This window comes from Panthera leo, chromosome A1 (genome assembly GCF_018350215.1).
Source record: "Panthera leo isolate Ple1 chromosome A1, P.leo_Ple1_pat1.1, whole genome shotgun sequence".
In the NCBI taxonomy this organism is placed as follows: Eukaryota; Metazoa; Chordata; class Mammalia; order Carnivora; family Felidae; genus Panthera; species Panthera leo.
Window position 1 is genome coordinate 162,736,157 of NC_056679.1, and position 17,682 is coordinate 162,753,838.

A 17,682-nucleotide genomic window follows, 5' to 3' on the forward strand; every position below is an offset into this window, starting at 1 on the left:
CCAAACTGGATGTGAAAAATATGCAGAGCCATAAGTCTGGATTCAGGATAAAGATACGACAATGAGGAGGTAGCCAGCCATAAGTGCATCTTTCCAAGAATATAATAAAAATCTTAATGACTCAATAAGAAAGAAGGAAAGAAAGAAAGAAAGAAAGAAAGAAAGAAAGAAAGAAAGAAGAAAGAAAGAAAACCACAAAATAATACCTTACAAACAACAGCAAAGATGAGATGGAAGGAGACAGTGACATACATGTTCATATGCCCTCGTCAAGGTTTTGGCCCAGATTATAGTCAGGGGACAGTATACTGGATACTTTGAAAGGAATGTTAAGGCAAGAAACGTTTGGGAATCTAAAAAGAAATTAGTTTGTAGGCTGATTCACAAGATCTTCTGGCAGCCATATTAAGGTATGATGAACCACATCAAGTCAATAAATATGAATTATGCATGCACCATATGCTTAGATCTGTGCTCAGTATTTTTAAAATATATATGGAAGATTAAAAACAAAGTATATGGAGGATAAAATATTCTCCCTTCTTTCAAGGGATGCATGACCATTATGGAGAAAGAGGACAACACCATTAGTCTTACAAATAATGGGCACAAATGGTCAGATTTAGGGCTCATATAATCAATTGTAAGGAAACAGTGCCACATGATTTTGCTGCAATGCTGTGATGCAAACCTTGTTGTAAAATTAAGGTTGACATTTAAAAAGGAACACCCTGGGGCACCTGGGTGGCTCAGTTGTTTAAGTGTCCGACTTCACCTCAGGTCATGATCTCATGGTTTGTGGGTTCAAGCCCCGCATCAGGCTCTGTGCTGACAGCGCAGAGCCTGGAGCCTGCTTCCGATTCTGTGTCTCCTCTCTCTGCCCCTCCCCCACTTGTGCTCTGTCTCTATCAAAAATAAATAAATGTAAAAAAAAAATTTGTAAAGAAACACCCTGCCCAATATGTTACTGCAATATGTTTCAAAGTATATTTGTACATAAATATTTCATTTTCAATATGTCCATAAAGCCAAATGCCATACAGATTCCCAGTCTCCCTTCTATGAGGCAACACATTTTTAGTTATGGAAACTGAATTCATATTAACCACTGAATAAGTATGTATCTACTAGATTCTTAAGAAACCGTTGACAGGTAGAAAGGAATTCAATAAGAGATGCCTGATCTCAACCCCTTTGGAAGGATTTGTTGATTTTATAATTGACTTAAATTTGAGAGGGATAACCGGCTTATATGTTGTTGTGTTTCTACATGGTCTTAGGCAAAAAAAAAATTTGAATGCACAGTCCATTTCTCCCTCTTTTGTGTGTGGTTTTAAAGCCAAGAGTACAAAATATACTCCATATTTTGCTTTTCATAACTAGGAGAAGTATAGTTTATGCTGAAGGGGTTAAGTTCAAGGCATATTTCACTACACTTTATAAAACACTTATAGGATAATAACCATTTTCAATTATATCTAGTCAGGCATCAAGACTCAACAATTATTTTTGTAAAATCTCATTCCTATTCTTGCAAGTAAGCAATTCTTTTCATCTAAAGCCATGTTTTTCAAAGTGGAGTCAAAATTTCCCATGAACATATAGGCTTTTGCCAAGGCAGAGAGCTCTGAGGCAGACCTGTATCTTCAATTTATCAATTCATATTCTCTCTGTCCTCCTCATTTCTTTCTCTGTTTCCATAGAGATCCTTATTGCTTTGCTTTTTTTTTTTCAGTTTCTCCTTCTCTCTTCATTTAATGGTGTTGCCTCTCTATCCTTTGTCTCTCTCTCCCTTCCTTCTTATCCTTCTCTCTGCTTCCCTCTCTCCTTCACACACACCCACAAGCATTATTTTATTTTCCTCTCTCTCAAACGTAGCACCAAAGAAACCAGAGCCAGACTTCAAGAAGTTTGTTCCACCCGTACAGTGTGACCTTAGGGGCAAAAGGAAGCTACTCATGAACAAATAAAAATACTCTGCAGCAACTGCAGTTCTTATAATCCAAATAATTTGTCATGAACAGGTATGGGTCAATATGCACAAGGTCAGGCCAATAACAGTACCTCACTCTTCTGTCCAAACAGTGCCAAGTGCTGGGCAAGGTATGCAAACCAGGCCAGATGCAATCCTTCCCTGGGGAATTTTCTAACGGAAAAGACCCTCTACCTCTCAGGATCTGCACTGAAAAGATACAATCCAGGGATGCTCATCACCATGCAATCTTGAGGATCTTAAAGTCTTCAACTAATTGGATGAGGCTCATCTATATGATGGAGGGTGTTCTGCTTTACTTAATGTCTACTCATTGTAAATATTAAACATATCTAAAAAATACCTTCCCAGCAGCATCTGGACTACTGTTTGGCCATAATAACTGGGCACCATAGTATAGTCAAGTTGACACATAATATTAACTAACCATTGCTGATAGTATGTGAACTAATTGTGTACAGATGATTTTAGAAAAGACATCGATCAACTTTTTGAAATAGTTATTTATGATATTTGTTTTCATGTGACTTGAAAAAGCATAACTAAAATACCAAACCTATTATATTAAGCAGATTATCGCAAAGAATATTTTCAAAGCTATGTAAGATAAAATAAATGTATTAATTAAGTGATAGTCCAAGCTGTATGTGTCAAAAATTTGAAGGTGATACTAAAATTACTGAAGTCTGGAAAATCCCAGCCTAAGACCTTGTACCATTACAGATGAAAATATCCTTTACTGTTAATAAAACTAGTAGACATTTTCCAAGGTAGATTTTGATGAATTAAAGTCATATGCTAAGGACAGCATAGGAGACATATTCTTTGCAGTTGGAAATGACCAATGATGTAAAAGCAGAGATTGGGTAGGACCTCTGAGAAATATTTTGACCTTTGCCCTTCCTTTTTCTACAGCTTAGAAAGATGCTATGATAACTCCAACAGCCATACTGAACCACAAGTCAAGCTTAGGATGAAAGCCACATGCTAAGTGTGGTAGAGTAGAAAGAAGAAGTAGTCAGGGCCCTATTATTCATGACACCAACATACTATTCCTTGGCTTTCCACCTCCAATTTCTTATACCTGAAGAAAGAAATAAACCTTTCTCTTAATGAAGCCACTTGAACCGGATTGCTGCTTCTGGCAGCTAAGTGCCATTCTGAGTGCAACAGGAAGGACTTCGAAGGAAATTGGAAAAGGAAAAACACTTTTACCAGCTGGTAAGTTAGGAGGAGATGTTAGAGACAGGGCATGAAAACAAACTGCTAAAACCATTCTAAAACAAACCCTAACTCAGGAAAGAAAGTGAAAGTTTTTGAAATATTTAAGACTAGTTGACAATGTTATCATAGTATTTTTTTCCATTTCAACACTTACTCCGTCTTGAATCTTGTTTTAGTTGAAATGTGATATAGAAATGTGAATATGACTCCCCGAAAATGCTCAATAAGGCTTTGATCTTGGACAGTTCTGGGTACAAACAAACCAAAACTGAAAAACTGCAAAAGAAAACATGAAAGGTCTATATGAGCTAAAGGATTAAAAATGCAAATTATGAGGACACACACACACACACACACACACAAACTAAAGAAAAAAATCACTAAAGAAAAATTAACACTGTCCTTCCATCTTACGGATAATTTAATGTTTGTTAGCCTTTCATGGTGTTTACCATTATGTTAATTCAAAATAATAAAATCTGAATTCACCAAACTTTTAGGCTTATTTATATTTTCTTAAAGACTTCTTCACTTTCCATAATTATGATTAATAGTGAAATTTTCTTGTGTGTGGAAAGATATCAAACAAAATATCAAAGTGAAATAAAATAATTTTTAAATAAGTACTTACTGGACATTTGAAGAGCACAGTACTTTATTACACGGAGGGTGATTATAAGCAGTTTCTCAATTGGAAATAAGGTATGAGGTTAAGACCATGGCTCTTTATAGTACACATGGTAATAACCATGAGGATGAGCTATTGCAATAATAAAATATGCTTCTCTTTAGTTTTTTTAATATAATTTATTGTCAAACTGATTTCCATAAAACACCCTGTGCTCATCCCAACAAGTGCCCTCCTCAACATCCATCACCCACTTTCCCCTCTCCCCCACCCCCCATCAACCCTCAGTTTGTTCTCAGTATTTAAGAGTCTCTTATGGTTAGCCTCCCTCCCTGTCTGTAACTTTTTTTCCCTTTCCCTCCCCCATGGTCTTCTGTTAAATTTCTCAAGATCCACATATGCGTGAAAACATAGGATACCTGTCTTTCTCTGACTAACTCATTTCACTTAGCATAATACCCTCCAGTTCCATCCAGGTTGCTGCAAATGGCCAAATTTCATTCTTTCTCATCACCAAGTAGTATTCCATAGTATATATAAACCATCTTTTTTATCCAGTCATCAGTTGATGGGCTCTTTAGTTTTTAAAACAAAATGTATCCTCATTGTTTAGAATGTTAGAGATTTTCTTTTGTTACCTGGGATTCAGTGCTTATCATATACTTTGTTTCTCAGTTTTATTTCTTTCATGGCCGCTTGCTCGCCACATTCTAATCTAAGGAGGTCAAGGAGAAATACTAAGAGAAGTGAAGGAGTTTTAAATGAGATGTATCACTTAAACTTAAGAAATAAAGTCAAGAAAGAGTTCTTAGCTCAGTGCTCTCAGAGAGGGCCATATACCTGGAAGGGATTGAGAGTAGTGGACATTTTTCAGAAGCTCTCTTTCATGGATTTCTTCTCCACTGCCTGGGGCCAGACATCAGAATGATTCACCTCAATGATTCAAAACCTGATTCAGAGATCTAGTTAAAAGAACTTTGTATTTCTTATTATCCTACCTTGTTTCCAGTGGCAAAATAGATCATTCAGGATAAATTGGAATGTGTGAAAGTACAAGCAAGTAGATTGGGTCAGAATCATTACTGCCATCAGAGGGGAGCCTGGTATATCAGAGCTTTTATTAGTCCTTATAGTAAGCAAAATATCCTAAACAAGTAGAAACGTGTTAATTAAATGCACATATTGATTGCTCACACTTCATATAAACTTTAAAGTGATATCCCACCTTTGCATCTTACCTGTCATATTTAAGTCCAGAGATCCAATCTTCCTGAATGTAAACAAAGTAGTATTTTCCCCGTCGACCCTACAACTTTCAAATCACTAAGAACACTAAAATTATCATGGAATAGAATTTTTGTCTTAAATCCTATTAGGGTTCTCAATCTAAAGTTATTTGAGTCCTAAAAACCAATCTTTCATCCTTAGTTTTCATATGTACAACATCAGATGTTAATAAATGTCATCACAAACGACCCTGTCCCCTTCAAGCTTATTTTTCTGCGTTTGCCTTACTCCTACATCTTCTCCTAGTTAGCAGAATTACTTGAAGTTCTTGTGGCTCATTAACTAAATTGGGCTGAAGCTACTACAATACCCAGGTGAGAAGCTATGTGGCCTGGGCGAATGTGGCAGCAGTGGAAGAAGAATTGAGAGTTAATCAAGCTCAGGGTATCAGTTTTAAGATTGAGACGATTTCCCTGTTCATGGTTTGGTCAAGGTTTGGTTGTGAAATAGAAGGTGTCATTTATGGAGACTGAAGCACTCTCAGGTTTATGGCAGAAAACAATTCAAATAATGACGCTTGATAAAGAGCTCTATTACATATTCAAGTACAAAAGTCAAGCAGGCATTGATAGTTACTGACATCTGAGTTTAGGAACACAATGAATGCTTGAGATATAAAGTAGGGAATTACAGGTGTAGAAGATGGTATTTGAAGCTTTGAAATTAAATCAGACCATCTGGATGTGAGTGTAAATAGAAAAAAAAAACGGAAAGAAAGAAAGAAAGAAAGAAAGAAAGAAAGAAAGAAAGAAAGAAAGAAAGAAAGAAAGAAAGAAAGAAAGTTGTGCCGATAAGCACCATATGCTCCAAGATGTAGTGATTCAAAGAGGAGAAAAATGTGCAGGTAGTGTGCTACATGAGGGGCAAGTCTTTCCTAACACCACAAGGGTCTCTGTCCCAATTAATGGAGTTTGATAGTAATTCTGGCTACGAGTTAAAAAAAAAAAAAAAAAAAAAAGAGAGAAGAAATCAGAGGAGTCTAAAAAGGAAACACTTGTGAAGTAAGAGTAAAATTATGTGTGCAGGGTTCTGAAGACTGTTGTAACCCAGAAGTCAAGTAAAGAAAATATTGGAAAAGGTGAGATAGACCAATGGTGTTAAATGCTAAGAGATCCTGTAAGGGAACACTGTGGATCATCCACTGGGTTTCAAAGATAGAGATCACAAAGCACTTATACAAGAGTAACTTTAGGGGCACCTGGGTGGCTCAGTCGGTTGAGTGTCCGACTCTTGATCTTGGCTCAGGTCATGATCTCACAGTTCATGAGATTGAGCCCTACATCTGCACTGACAGCATGGAGCCTGCTTGGGATTCTCTCTCTCCCTCTTTCTCTGCCCCACCCCTGCTTTCATGCTCTCATTCTCTCTCTCAAAAATACATAAATAAATATTTTTTAAAAAGTAACTTTAGTGGAGCAGTGGAAATGCAACTCTGATTAGAGTGGGTTGAAGAGAGAATAGGAAATGAGTAAACAGAGAATGAGTATAAAAGAAGGTATTGGACCTAATGTCTGCAGATATTGTTTTTGATTTTCACAATAGCATAAAGTTATAAATTACAGAGAAAAATAAGAACACATTGTGGCTACTAGGAAAACCTCATTCAGATCTTTCCTAAATGTCCTGAGTCACAAACAGGCATGAATAAAGAAATTTGCTATCCCCTCAGCACTGAAACCGGTTATAGTATATAAGTCACCCTAAATGTGGGGCACCTGGGTGGCTCAGTGAGTTGAGCAGTCAACTTTGGAGCAGGTCATGATCTCAGTTCGTGGGTTTGAGCCCCATGTTGGCCTCTGTGCTGACAACTGGGAGCCTGGAGCCTGCTTCAGATTATGTGTCTCCCTCTCTCTCTGCCCCTCTCCTGCTCATGCTCTGTCTCTGTCTCTCAAAAATGAATAAACATTAAAAAATTACAAAAATAAATCATCCTAAATGTAATTGTTCCTCTACTCCAAAATGGTGTGGTACTGTTGGAGTTGACAGATAGAAACAGAGATAGAATAGATATATATATCCAAATGTGTGAATAATGGAAAGAAAAGATCTTACAGAACTCCATGTGTGGTAGAAATACAGTCTGAGCATTCCACATGGTTTCTCATATCACAGTATTATTCTTAAAGTGTCTTTCTTATTTTTCACTTATTCTATTATTATTCACTTATTCTATTATTATTCACTTATTCTAGATCATTCATTTTCATGATGTTTCACTTAATTTATTTGAGAAAAAGAGAACGAATATTTACATGAATCTTTTAGCATTACTGGGAAAAACAAAGTAACAATCTACTCTTAGAAGTGCCTATTTATTAGCATTTATTTATGCAAGTAGGAAAATAAAGGCAGGTCATGTGTAAGAAGTGCCACGTTTGTTAAATACCTCCTGATTTATATTTTTCTCTTCATAAGCTTCTTTCTCCTTTCAATCACTATATACCACTAGGATCTCAAGAAAGGAAATAGATAAATATCATTACAGAAAGGAAACACTGATTTAAGGGAGATCCTGACAGAAGACATCTTGGAAAACAGCTGGGGATGACAAAAAAAAATTGACATGTTGAACAATCCCAAAGAGAATACATTACCAAGTTATCAGAATTAAAATTGTTTGAGTTGCTGAATTTGAATGGGTTTACTGTATTCTAAATTAATATAGAGAGGTTGGCATGGAAGGACATGAGAACTGTGCTAGCCTACAAGGTCATAGCATTGTAAGAAAAAGCAGATAAATTATAGGAAGCAAACACTATTATTTGAATACATAAATATCAAAACATAAATATTTAGCCCTAATACATGATTTCACATAATGGGTTTATTATTCCTAGAAAATTTATTTTGTGAGGAAAGGATGTTAGTCCAATGCCTTACCTCATAATTCTTCACCCTTTCTACATATTAATATGGGGGGGGGGGGATGCAACTTTTCCCCTTTAAAACAAAGGTTGATGTTAGCATAATATGAGCCTCTCTACTTCCAAATTTCAAATGATGAAATGCAAATTTTGGAATACCAGGAATGACCAAAAGGATTTTTTAAGCATGTGACTACAATTAAAGCTAGATGATACGTTAGGCTGGGAGAGAAAATTTGATTTGGTAAAAGCAGCTTCTCCACCCTCAGTAGGCTTGTCCTTGCTTTTATGACACTCAGTAAGAAGGCACTTTACCTTTGTTTTTAGATTAAGTACGACTTGTCCATGTTCCTGATGGCTCTCCGGTGTCATCTTTGTACTGTAGCGATGTTATAGAAGAAAACACAGAGCTGATCCATATCATTTTGAAGGCAATCTTTTTCTACCTATTGATGGGCCAGTTTTTAAAATAGTATAACTGAAGATGGAGATTAAGCTCCATTTTCCTAGATGACCCTCATAAAATATCAATGACAGAGACAAATAGCAAGAATCTGAAAGTATCACAGTATTTTACAACTAGAATTTTTTTTGCTTTTTTTTTTTTTAATTCTGAAGTTTTTCTATTAGGATGTTCCTTTAAAGGCTGAATCAATGATGTCAAGAACTTTTCAGAAACCCCATGCTCTGGATTTTGTGATTACAATAAAGCTTTTGCACAGATGCCTGCTATTTACTTATTTGTTTTGCTACACAAAGAAAAATCTCATTCCTGAAAGCAGAGATGCTGACTTGATTTCTCTAAACTTAGAGAATTAGAATATTGTGAAAATGGAAAAAAAAAAGATCTCTGGATCCCCAAAGTTACAGGTAACAAATACCGTATGAAAGAACAGGGCCAAATAGTCAAAACTAAGAATGAATAGCATATTATTATTACAGTAATTATTACAAAGAATAATATATAATTATGATTAATTAATACCATATTTAATTACATAAACCCATATTTCTTCTCATAATTTCATTCTAATCGAAGGAAAGGCAAGTGGTATGCAAGTATCCAGGCTCCGATCTATGGATACCCCTAACAAATCCTTTAAATCTCACCATTAAATAAAGAATAGTAACTGCATTTAAGAGCTCCTTTTATTTATGGACATAGTTAATTAAAAATAAAAGAGTACCCTTAATTGAGAACTCCATTTCCTAATATTTATTCCTTTGAACCACCTAATTCCACAGAGGATAATGTGTATAATCATGAGAGAAAAAACGACAAATCATCAGACTTTTCTTTTTAAGTTTGGTAATTTTCAAGAAACTTTGTTCTCAGGCATAAGGAAAAACAAGTGAGAATATTTGTATTCTCTGTAGTTTACCCTTTTCCATTTTCAAGGCTTTAACCAGATCTTTTTTTTTTTTTTCTAAAAGAGTTTTGCAGGGTAGGAAAACAAAATCTGCTTGAAGCCAAATCTTTGCTCTGTTTTTTGAAAAACATTAGTCTAGTGAAAACATTATTTTAAGTGTGATGGGGAGTGGGGGGAGAGGAAGAGACAAATCTTTTAGAGGGTTATGACCATTCATATTGGGAAGTAAGCCAAAGGAAAAAGAAGTCAAATTAATGCAATTTTCTTCCCTCTGAGAAGACAGCAATCCTGAAGAGTATTTTAAGCCTTTTTTCAACATTTTCCCACCTCTTCATATTTGCCAGCAGTGATAAAAGCCAAGAGAATGCATTGAAAGTGTGGTAAAAAGGTCAATTGAAGATTAGAGGAAGATAAAGAGGCATCTGGGGGTAAAGTAGCATTTCTATTTCTCTTCTAAATTCTCTGACAGTGGCAATGCTGGGCCAGTAAACTTTGATGTGATATAACTTTATTTCTGATTTATTTTGTGAAGAGAAGTAAAAGTTATAAAAGGTAAATAGTGATTACAACTGATTTATTTATACTGCTGTTTCTTTCGTTTTATTTATCAGTGGGAAAAAAGTCAAATGTTGTCAAACAATGTAGATGATTTCCTATGGTCTTCTACTTATCCAGGGCTTCTGTTAGTATTCAGTACATTTTATGATGCATGTTATTATTTCTAAGTATTGAAACCCATTTCCTGGACTACGTTTAGTTATAGGTTGTTCAGAACAATTATTTACTGGATCTAAACCTGCCTCAAAAAGATACTTTGTGTGTGTGTTTGCAGGGAGAAGAGAATGAGGTTTCATGTTACTGTAGCTTAAGTGTATTCTTTCATCATTTTATAGTGGTTAATTTGAATAACAAATTCATTTAATCTTCTCAAATCTCCATTTCCTCATCTATTAAACTCACCTGAAAAGGTTGTGTGGACTCAAGAATTTAACATAGGTGAAGACATTTGAACTGGTTTTAGGAACATAACAGGTTCTGAATATATCTGATCTGTATTGATTTCGTCAAGTGCCAAATATGAGATAATTTGAATGCATGCAAGGATATATATGGCGTGTTCTGTACTCTACATTTTTTTTTCATTTTTTAAATTTATTTACTTATTTTGAGATACAGAGCATGAGCAGGGGAGGGGCAGAGAGAGGAAGAAAGAGAATCCCAAGCAGGCTCCGCACTGTCAGCATAGAGCCCAATGTGGGGCTCAGTGCAGGGCTCAAACTCTGGAACCTTGAGATCATGACCTGAACCAAAATCACGAGTTGGATGCTTAACCACTGAGCCATCCAGGTGCCCCTGTACTCCATTTCGGAGGCACTTTTTATACCTAGGCCAGTAGCAGACCAATAAGATATAACCAATAAACTTTTTACATTTTAGCATTATGTTTCTGATGATGATTTGGGAGAGGTCCCTTACGTTAATTCCTGTCTGAACCATCGGGAACCTTTCTACCAACTCTTTCAGCACTGACTGAATGGTCAGCAACACCAGCACTATTGACAATACCGGAAGACTCAAAGTTAATTGGGCTAGCAGTCTGCTTATACCCCATGGATCGACTTCCCCCATACTTCTCTTCTCCCCAGTTGTGGTACTCCATCATGATTTTAGTCATGACCTTTCTTTTATTGCTTAGGAAAAAATTACTAACAGGTCATGGATAAGCCACATAGAAAATAGCAAGCTCATAATAAATACGCCATGGAACAAAATGACTGGCAGATAATGCCCTGGTATAGGAACTAGGTGGATAGAGGACACATTTACTAGATTTGTGTGACAAGGAATGTAATTTTTATGATTTGTTTAAGGCAGAGATTTCCACATCTTCTTTAAAAAAATAGGCAATATGATAAAAGAAATGTATGTTTTATGCTAGCACTATGAGGACACTTTGACATTTCTTTCCATTTTCTGACAGCTGTTTTTGCAAGTTTCTCTATAATATTTCCATAAATCAGTAGCTGAGTATATAAAATTATGCAGTCTCCATAAAATCACAGAAAACCTTCCTTAGGTAACTAACTTCAATATTTTCAAAGTCTTTGTTTTATATATTTTAAATGTTAGCTTAAAATGTTGGTTTAAATTATAAGCAATCAACTTCCTGGCACTTTCAGCAGGTTCCATATATGGGTCAAACCTGCTCCCATGACTAGAAAATTCCCTCAGGATGCCAGCAAGTAGGGCAAAGGTCTGTGAATAAGCTCCCTAGGATGTGCTGAGGGAATGTGGTTGGGCATTGACAGTATCTTAGTTTAGTAAGAAATTCTAGAGTCCAAAGATTTATGATTTGAATCTGTGTGACCTTGAGGCAAGTAATGGAATAAGTATAGTCAACAAGAAGAGCAATGTGTAAATCCAGTTTTGGTAGCACTGAGTATGTGATTCTATTTGGAGAATCAGAAACGCATGTCTTGGACTTGAGAACTGATTCAGGCAACTTACATACAATATAAACAAGAAGACAGTTGGGAACAGGAGAAAAAATGACATCCAGGAGGCAAGAAAAGAGAAAAAAAAGAACAAGCTTAAAGTTTAAAGAACCATATATTTAACAAAACGTCATTTGTATTGGCATTAAACTAACAGCATTATGCTAGTTTTGCAATATTGGAATTTTTTATCCAAGATATTTTGCCTCTCACATTGATTTGGAGATGTACCGAAGTTCATGGAATATTTGGTTTTGCAATATTAAATTTTCACCTATCACTGATCTGAGGGTGGCTATATGAGGAAATGTACAAACTAATATTTACAAAAGTAGATATAGTTCCCCAAGACCTTAGTTTTCAAATGTTGAAGAATAAATTACTCTTTGACTTTCAGAAACAATACCCTCAGGAAAGCCTGAGAACAAATGTAAAAAACTGAAGTCAAAACTAAGTTCAGGGCGCCTGAGTGACTCACTTGGTTAAGCATCTGAGTCTTGATTTCAACTCAGGTCATGATCTCTTTGTTCCTGGGATTAAGCCCTGCATCTGGCTCTGCACTGACAGTGTAGAGCCTGCTTGGGATTTTCTCTCTCTCTCTTTCTCTCTCAAGTAAATAAACTTTGAAAAAAAAAGAAAATTAAAAAAAACAAAAGTTTTATCTTAGTTAATTCTGAGTGATTAAAAACAAGATACTTCATTGAAAACTAGTCTGTAATCTTACTTATTTGTACACACTATCATACACCCCAGATTTTCCCTTGCCTTTGTTCAATATTAATGCTGTTTTAATATTCACGAATTCATCAATAACATAAAATAACACTATCACTGTAAAGTTAGCCATTGTTGGGATTGCACATGTTACTGTTCCAGGCAGTGTTATAGTTCAGGTCCAAGAGCCTCGTATTTTGTGACTAGAGAAAATATGATGGAATACAAGCATATCAGAAAGGTACTAGTAGGAGGGAAGAGAAAAAAGACTGCGAGGTCCTTTTTGGGAGATCCTTCAGCCTTGTTATTTCTCGTGGTAGCATCTTAGCAACATTATGAACTTTTTATTTTATTAGTTTAATTTTAAAGCTTCTGATATATAGATATTCAGTGAATTCAGTAGATGATTTCTCATTTTCTCAATCTTAAAGCTTCAGACTTGATAAAATGAAGGAAATTTTCAACTTTTAATGTTTGTGGGCCCACCCTGCTCAAGGGGTCTCAGAGGAACCATACTTTAACAGTCACCCAAATCAACAAAACCTCAAAGCACACGGACTCAGTTTCTGCCCAGAGTACACATTGTACATCTGCTTCATTAACAAATAACCTTGGAGGAAACATTCTAAACATAAAAATACGAGTAAAACCTCCTTAGTTCCCACAGGATTGGAATCATGCAGTCCTGCATGTATTAAAAGCTTAAGATAAGGTCTGTTACTTTCTGCAATGCCTTTTGATTTGTAACTCTTTATGTAAAAAGTATATACAACCCTGAATGGTCCTTCCGTGGAGCACTTTCTTCTTTGTGAATGAAGATCGTGTATCCTGGGCAGCAGTCCTAACTTGGACTTGAATAAAACTCTTTTCCTTTACCTTTAATTTTTTTAAAAAAGGTGTATTCATTTGTATTGACAGACTGCTTATCAGTAATGGAGAAATAATGATTACTTTGATTTTCAGAGTACTTTATTGTTGTGTGTACACAGACCTTTTTAATTCACAAAGCTCTGTGGAGCACATAACTCGTAAGGCACACATTGACCTAAAATTTATTCCATGTGAATGACTCACAGAGTCTGCCTTTCTGACCAACTCCTGATTGTTTTAATGCCATAAGCTGCCTGTATCTAGTTTTCAACAAAATAATGTGCTTCAGAGCATAAAAATGAAGTATTCTGTTCCCAGAATACTTCTACTACTGTGGTAAAAAAAAAAAAAAAAAAAAAAAAAAAAAAAACAAACTTTACCTAAAACTCAAGGTTTGATTTCTTCTATGAGGAAAAAAAAAAAAAAAAAAAAAAAAAGAAAGAAAGAATATGTGTGTGGGTGTGTGGACACTGAAAACTTGGAGTTATATTTAACCATTCATAGCAAATGAATCTAAAACACTTTTTTTTTTTAAATAAATGCTGGCAAGCATTGAGCCTGTATCCATACAAGGTAGAAAAAACTTGGCAATGAATCAAGACTTTTTGCATTCCCTTGACTGATTACAGTCTTCATTGTTTAGCTAATTATTCTGGCATCATGTGCAGACACAGAGTCCGTGTACATTCCATATTTTCAGATAAATCCCAAATCTCAGAAATCAGGACTTTGAACAAAGTCTTCAAACAATGGGCTTCCCTTTGAGATACATCAATTCCTGTGCATCTTTTTCATAAATACATGCATGAAATAGAGTGAAAGATGATATACTATCAAAGGTGTATCAAAGTTTAAGAAATTGTAACTGAAGGGGGGCGCCTGGGTGGTTCAGTCAAGTGCCTGGCTCTTGATTTTGGCTTAGGTCATGATCTCATGGTTTGTGAGTTCAAACCCCACCTTCAACTCTACACTGACAGCACAGAGCCTGCTTGGGATTCTCTCCTCTCTCTGCCCCTCCCAAACTCACTCTCTCTGTTTTTCTGTCTCTCTCTCAAAATAAAGAAATTGTAATTGAAGGAAAATTTTAGACATTCCACTAAAACACCCACAAAACCCTTTGTAAGTCTCTGTTATTCTCCATGAAAATAGTTTCCCTGAATAAATCAAAAGGTTTTTAACTTTAAGCTTTATATAAGTAATATATACATAGAGTTTGAAATGTCAAACAGTGCTGAGATCTTAATAAAAATAAGTTCCACTAACACTGAACTCTTCACCCCACTCCCCCACACATATACCAACCTACTGACTAGAGATCAAGTTTGTTTTCTGTTCCTTCTTATTTACTAGTTACTAAATAATATTATTTGTTGTTAATTCATTGTCAGTTATAGATAGTATCCACTAATTTCTTATTAAGACAGGTAAAAATATATTATTTTTATAGAAGTAACATTAACACACAATGTTATATTAGTTTTAGACGTACAACATAATGATTCAACAAATCTATCCTTAGGCTATGCTCTCCACAAGTATGGCTACCATCTGTCACCACACCACGCTATTACAATACTATTGACTATATTCTTTATACCATACCTTTCTTCCTCATGACTTAATTCGTTCCACAACTTGAAGCCTTTACCTTGCACTCCTCTTCATCCATTTTGCCCATCACCCTCCAAAATATCATATTTCTTACGTATTGCCCTCCATTCATTACCTACTGTAATAATTTTTATCCAACCTGTATTCAGTCATTTATTACTTGTATTATCACATGTTTCTAAAATAAGTATTATAATTATGCTTCTATTTATATCAATCTTGGTGGTGATGGTGTTTTCTGGCAATCCGTCCCTTCCCTTCCCTTCCCTTCCCTTCCCTTCCCTTCCTTTCCCTTTCCTTTTTATTTTTATGTTACTTATTTTTGAACCTTGGGCTGTTTTATCCAATATTGTGGCCATCAGTGTCTAAAACACATTATCAGATTCTATTTGCCAGGCTCATGTTTTCAGTTCCAGCCTCACAAGTAACTATGCTAAATTTTGTATGTTTGTATCCTTCAGCTCAGCTCCTCATCTCTTCCTTCCTCTTTGACTAGTTACGGTCTTCACTGGTTAAATTTTGCTGGAGAATTTATTTCCCTTATTCCGATTATTTTTGAAATATCCAGTTGAGGCTATTAGAACCTATTGTAACAAAGAATTTTGAAACAACTCAGGAAATGTAAACAATTCAATTAATCAATTTATCAATAAATACTGATATTTAATCAATAAAAAAAACCTGCTTGATATTCTGTGGGAGAGAATGGGAGAAATTTGTTGGACATGTTCAGGTGTATAAAATAATAACAAGAATAATAGAATCTTTCTCTTTAATTATTAAAACATACTATCAGATACCATGGGAAGCATTTTTCATAGAGAAGCATTGGGTAAAAAAGCTGTCAGTTCTGAATAAACATTAGGATTCTTATTTAAATCAACATGTTTAGGAGTAAGCCTCAGACATAGCATTATATAAATCATTAGGCAAATCTAATGTGTGAGCCAGGTATGGAACTTGAGACAAGAACCTGGGTTTGGAGATCAGTTATACTACTTAGTTGTTATTTGACATTCTTAAATTGGTTTAGTTCCTTCATCCCTAAGAAAACTGTATTATCTATATCTTATAGTTATGTAAAAATCATATATGAAATCTAAAATAATGATTACTTTTTCTTGAGAATAAACATGTACCAGGCGCTAAACTAAATAGTTTTACACATAGCTTTTAATAGGCATTCTAACAGTACATGGCATGTACTTGATCTAAATATAAAAAGTAGAAGCTTAGAGATGTTGAAAGTGTCACTCAAGGTCACACAAACAGTATTTTAGGAAATGGTTTTCAAACACTGCTATGGTCACTGAAGAACTTAAACTCTTAGATACTACATTGGCAATAATAGGCCCTTAAGAAGTACTGGCTATTTTAATTTTATTTGGAGAGGCTAGCTGGGTTATTGGTATTCTTGGCTAAACTTATCACCCTCATAGACTGAGAAAAACTCTCTGGAAATGCCCTCTATTTCAGACAAATAAAGGGCCCTCATGTTACACTAGCAGTGTTTCCTCAGAGGACCTCTCTGCCAACCATTGAATCTGAATGAATCTGAATCTGTTCCGATTCAAAAGGACAAGCTCCTAGGTCAAGTTCTTAACTGTAAAACAATAGAAATGATCTGAATCACTCCTAATGGGGCAAGTCATCTAAACTCTCTGAGCCTTAATTTAATAGAAAATTTAAAAATGAGGTGTGTCTAAACGATTTTAGTTACTCAAAAATTCCATCTAGTTTCATGATTTTCCATCATTTTTATCACATTTTTTCTTTTTTGTCTTACTTTTAAGAAAAAGTATGTCTCACAGAAATTTTAGAAGTTATATCAGAGATCCCTTGGTACCTACGTGTTGACATTCAATTGATGCATTTTGGTACAACATTGTCTTATCAACCCTCAGGCTGACACACTTCATGAATGATAAAATGAGTCATACACTTATTATTTCACTATTCTTCAGTGTGATTTAAAAATTTTTTTTAACTTTTATATTGCACAAAATAATTTCTCATGGAAATGTGATTGAAAGAAGAAAGTTCTAAATGAAAATAATAATTTCGTAACTCAAAATTGGAATCACACCTGCATTAAAAAAAAAACACACAAAACACCTGCAATTCTTCCAAGTGTTGACAAACAATTCTACATTATTTCTGTTTCTAAAATTAATTGGGAAGTAAGACATCTGAGATTAAAAAATACATTATTTTTGAGTAGCATAGTTCAAGAGTAACCCAATGTGAAAAAAAAAAAGCTAGTTTTTCTGTTCTGATTTCTACACCAAACCTCCTTATAACTGAATTTTCATATTGTATTTAAATAAAAACAGAATATGGAAATGAATTGGTTAGTCTTCCTGACATAAGTATTTATTACAATATTTACTCGATAAGAAAACTTAATAACATAGTATGACCGGAGTCCAGAACCTACTTTGCAAATAAATTCCTACCTATTATAAACTTGAAAAACCCAAAGTCTTTTTTCTCATATAATTTCTAAAAGACATGAAAATTATGTGTACTTTTTTAAAATCTTAGAATTTTGCATGTCATATTTGGATGTAATTTAACATTTTAAAATATTTTATTTTATTTTCAATTTTGTAAAGATACATCGTTC

The 17,682-nt window shown here is 34.8% G+C and overlaps 1 protein-coding gene across 19 annotated transcripts in view; it reads right to left on the reverse strand.

Annotated features, from left to right (window-relative positions):
• The window catches only part of SLCO4C1 (solute carrier organic anion transporter family member 4C1), a 129,665-nt gene that overhangs the window by 23,025 nt on the left and 88,958 nt on the right, over nt 1-17,682 (reverse strand). For 7 of the 19 annotated variants that reach the window (XR_006204123.1, XR_006204122.1, XR_006204124.1 and 4 more), the window contains exons 15-18: nt 8,312-8,442; nt 4,686-4,945; nt 4,484-4,560; nt 3,372-3,493 (exon numbers count right to left, since the gene is read on the reverse strand). Coding sequence is in view for 5 of the 19 variants with exons in the window: in XM_042944473.1 (XP_042800407.1) it covers nt 8,126-8,375 (250 nt within the window). In the remaining 14 variants the exon portion in view is untranslated. Of the gene's footprint in view, nt 1-3,371; nt 3,494-4,483; nt 4,561-4,685; nt 4,992-7,004; nt 8,443-17,682 lie in introns of those variants that run through there. The other 12 variants (XR_006204135.1, XR_006204137.1, XM_042944473.1 and 9 more) reach the window with 10 other exon arrangements.